This window comes from Lactuca saligna, chromosome 7 (assembly GCF_052625555.1).
Source record: "Lactuca saligna cultivar CGN05327 chromosome 7, ASM5262555v1, whole genome shotgun sequence".
NCBI lineage: Eukaryota > Viridiplantae > Streptophyta > Magnoliopsida > Asterales > Asteraceae > Lactuca > Lactuca saligna.
Genome location: NC_136423.1, coordinates 15,001,254 through 15,005,910, shown reverse-complemented (window position 1 = coordinate 15,005,910; position 4,657 = coordinate 15,001,254). Strand labels below are relative to the sequence as shown.

At 30.5% G+C, this 4,657-nt stretch overlaps 1 protein-coding gene across 1 annotated transcript; it reads left to right on the top strand.

Moving 5' to 3' along the window:
* The first annotated feature begins 756 nt into the window (after nucleotides 1-756).
* APR1 (APS reductase 1) lies at nucleotides 757-3,073 on the top strand. The gene is made up of 5 exons (XM_078963330.1): nucleotides 757-914; nucleotides 1,036-1,200; nucleotides 1,545-1,674; nucleotides 1,766-2,561; nucleotides 2,655-3,073. Exons 1-5 carry the CDS (start codon nucleotides 851-853, stop codon nucleotides 2,883-2,885), a joined length of 1,386 nt encoding a protein of 461 aa, XP_078819456.1. The 5' UTR covers nucleotides 757-850; the 3' UTR covers nucleotides 2,886-3,073.
* Nucleotides 3,074-4,657: the final 1,584 nt, after the last annotated feature.

Here is a 4,657-nt window from a genome sequence, read left to right as displayed (position 1 = left end):
TTATAAGCAACTTTTGTACAAATTTAGTACGAGTAAATAAATTTTAAAAACAAAAGATAGCCTAAATTATATGGATGATGAGTGTAAATGGCACAAACTACACATAAAAGCTTACATGAGCAACTAAACAAAAGACCAGCACAGTGTAGTATATATTTTGAATTACTTTATAGGTATTTATTAAGTTATATGGATGATGAGTGTAAAAGCCACACAGCTACACAAAAGATTATATGAGCAAATAAACAAAACATGTCGCCTCATGTTTTTTGATATAAAATGTGATCAAACTATTATATCCTTTACAATTTATAAATTACGATGCATGATATGGATGCATGATGTTGTTGCAGTCTTTTTAGAAAGGGCAAGAGATAGAAAACCAAGCTTAAAGGGCAATACGGTCCAATTTGTTATCAAGTGAATGACCAAAATATCCTTAGAAAGAAACAGAAAGTAAAGTTGAAAAAGTGGAAGATGCATGAATGTTCATGTAAATTACCTTCGAATCTTCGTTTTTATTTTATGTTAATAATTAAAACCTAAAAGAATTCTATATGGGCTTTGCGGCCCACCAAGTGACGTGAGCCGTTACCAAAGGCAGAAGGCTCAACTCACGACCACCGTAGATCTTGACACGTCACACCTTTTACTGCGTGTTTTCCTGTAAATCACAGACGGTCAGAAAAACGTCCAGGTTCAATGAACCTAAAAGGCCGCCCCTCACCTTTCATAACCCGTTTTCTTCTCTTGTTAATATATAAATTCCCTCCCTCTTCACCAAATTCATCATAAAATTCACAGATTTCATTCGGTTCTAATTACTTGATACAAGTTTCATACTTCAACAATGGCGTTAGCTGTTACTTCTTCTAGTTCAATAGTTTTTTCATCTTCTAATCGTACCGAACAAGGTAAAATCATCGATCATAATTTTAGACATTGATTTTAGTTTTTATTCGTATTAATTTGTATGGGTTTGTTTTGAATTGGGATTTTTGGTCATGGGTTTGAATTATTGAATCTCTGTTGCAGGTGTTCAGTTCAATTCAAGCAATTTTCAACCGTCCGATCGGTCGAATCGATCGCCAGCGGCTTTCAATTTATCCCAGAAACGATCTGCGGCGGTGAAGCCTTTGAATGCTGAACCGAAGAGGAACGATTCAATCGTTCCTTCGGCCGCTACCATATTTGCTCCTGGTATGTATAATTACACATGATATTTCTAGGGTTTTTGTTGTAAATCAATCAATTGGTTGATAATTCAATTAATTGGTGATAATTCAGTGGACAAAATCTGTGAGAAAAATTACCCTTTTGTATAATTCCTTGTTCTTGCTTTATCATTAAGCATAATAATACCCTTTTTCCTAAGAGGATTTTTTTGACTTTCTTAAGGTCAAAGCTTTTGCCTTTTAAATGCAAAATTTTTCTGGATATTTCTGTTCAATTGTAGTGGATTAATGGAAATAGTTTTAGTATGCATAAGTCATATACCACGAAATATAAGTCATTGACGAGAATGCCCTTTGTATTCGTATCAGACGTGGTGGAGAAATCAGTAGAGGTGGTAGACATCGAGAAACTGGCTAAAGATCTTGAAAATTCTTCTCCACTTGCAATCATGGATAAAGCCCTCGAAAAATACGGGAACGATATCGCAATCGCTTTCAGGTAATCAACAGTACAACTAATTTATCCATAATTTACAATCACCAATGCATATGACCAATCTTAACATCCCAAAATCATTTCTCAATTCCAGTGGCGCCGAAGATGTCGCTTTAATCGAATACGCCCACTTAACCGGACGTCCGTTCAGGGTCTTCTCCCTCGACACCGGAAGACTAAACCCTGAAACCTACAAATTCTTTGATGAAGTCGAGAAACATTACAACATCAGAATCGAATACATGTTCCCAGACGCTGTAGAAGTTCAAGCCCTAGTAAGAACCAAAGGTCTCTTCTCTTTCTACGAAGATGGACATCAAGAATGTTGTCGGGTCAGAAAGGTCCGACCTTTGAGACGCGCTTTGAAGGGTTTGCGGGCATGGATAACAGGTCAAAGAAAAGACCAGTCACCCGGGACCCGATCCGAGGTCCCAGTGGTTCAAGTCGATCCGGTTTTTGAAGGAATGGATGGTGGGCCAGGTAGCTTGGTGAAGTTTAACCCTGTGGCTAATGTAGCTGGAAATGACATATGGAGCTTTTTACGAACCATGGATGTCCCGGTTAACTCGTTGCATGCTCAAGGGTATGTGTCGATAGGGTGCGAGCCGTGCACGAGGTCGGTGTTGCCAGGTCAGCATGAGAGAGAAGGAAGGTGGTGGTGGGAGGATGCGAAAGCTAAAGAATGTGGGTTGCATAAAGGGAATTTGAAGGAGGAATCGATCAATGGGAATGGGAATGGAAACGGAAACGGGAATTCCGCTGCGGATATCTTTGAGAGCCAAAATATTGTGAATTTGAGTCGGACCGGAGTTGAGAATCTTGTGAAGATGGAAGACCGGAAAGACGCGTGGATGGTTGTTCTTTATGCACCTTGGTGCCCATTTTGTCAGGTACTAATTTTAAATAACAATGTACTTTCATTTATAACTAGTAAAATATTTATATTTTTATTAATAATGAAAGTGTGTTGTTATTTCTTGAAGGCAATGGAAGCATCGTATGTTGAATTGGCTGATAAATTAGCTGGAAGCGGTGTGAAAGTTGGGAAATTTAGGGCGGATGGTGACCAAAAGTCGTTTGCAAAGCAAGAATTGCAACTCGGGAGCTTCCCCACAATTCTTTTCTTCCCGAAGCACTCGTCTAGACCTATTAAGTATGCGTCTGAAAGGAGAGATGTTGACTCGTTGATGGCTTTTATTAATGCTCTTAGATGATGATGAAGAAGAGAAGGCTTGATGCGTATGTTGTGCATCGAGAACTTGTACTTAGATGTACAAGTGAGCAGAATCTTGAGCGGGTTTGGGATGTGTAAAGATAGTTTTGGTTTTGGTAGTTGTATAATAGAGTAATAGTCGTACAGTTGTTTGTTTTGTTAGAGTTTGAATCTTAATTGCATTTTGTACTTGGAAGTGTCTTGATGGATAATGATCGTTTCCATTATTGAGTCGTTATTATAGATGTCAACAAGTTATTTATATAAGATGGGAAACTGATTTCTATCCATCCAAAACAAAATAGGAAAGTCCTTACATATATCATAATCAATTTCGTCTATATCTTTTTTTATTCAATTAGTTCCATAAACCAATAAATCATATCCAATTTATCATTTTATAGCGTAAACATATAATCCAATTTTCAAAAATTACATTTGGTCTAGATTTTTAAAATTTATTATAAATTTGGTCTCAGTTTAAAATTTTTGGCATATAATTTACATTTTATTACAAATTTAATCAAAAATTTACCTTTTTATCTCAAATTTTAGAATTTTGATATGATCCATCCTAACTTTTGTTTTTCTTTTTTCTTTTTCTTATTTTTGCAACTTTTTCCCTTAAAATTTTGTAACGAATAATTTTTTTCTTTATAAAATCATATTTATAAAAAAAACCACACAAAAAATCTTATATGTTTTATATAAAAACTTTTTTAAAACTTTTTTTATATGTAATATCTATTTATAAAATAAGTATTTATTAAGTAAATAAATATATACAAATCCGTTTCTATAAAAAAATATATACAAACACGTATTTTACAAAAAAAAATGTATACAAACATTTATTTTATTATAAATCTATTTGTATACAAACACTTATTTTATTATAAATATATTTGTATATAAACACATATTTATAAAAAAGATATAAACAAACATATATTTCCATAGTAAACATATATATATATATATATATATATATATATATATATATATATATATATATATATATATATATATATATATATATGTATATATTATAAAACCGTGTTTGTATACATTTTATATAAAAACGTGTTTAAATACAAATGCATTTATTATAAAATAAGTGTTATATATATATATATATATATATATATATATATATATATATATATATATATATATATATATATATATATATATACACACACACACACACAAAAGAAATGTATACATTTGCTATGAAATAGGTGTTTGTATATATATTTTTTTTATAAATATGTTTTTGCATACAAATATATTTATAATAAAATAGGTGTTTGTATACAATTTTTTTCTAATATATATATATATATATATATATATATATATATATATATATATATATATATATATATATATATATATATATATATATATATATATATATTTATAAAAATGGATTTGTATATATTTATGTACTTAATAAATACCTATTTTTATAAATAGGTATTTCGTATACAATTTTTTTTAAAGTTTTTATATAGAAAATGTAAGATTTTTTGTGTGCAAGTATGTTTTTTTTTTTTTTTGTGTGTGTATATATATATATATATATATATATATATATATATATATATATATATATATATATATATGATTTTATAAAGAAAAAACATATTCGAATTTTTTTTTGAGAAAAAAGTTGTAAAAAAACTAAAGTTAGGATGCTTCATAATAAAATTCTAAAATTTTGGCAAAAAGGGTAAATTTTAGACTAAATTTGTAATAAAATTTAAATAT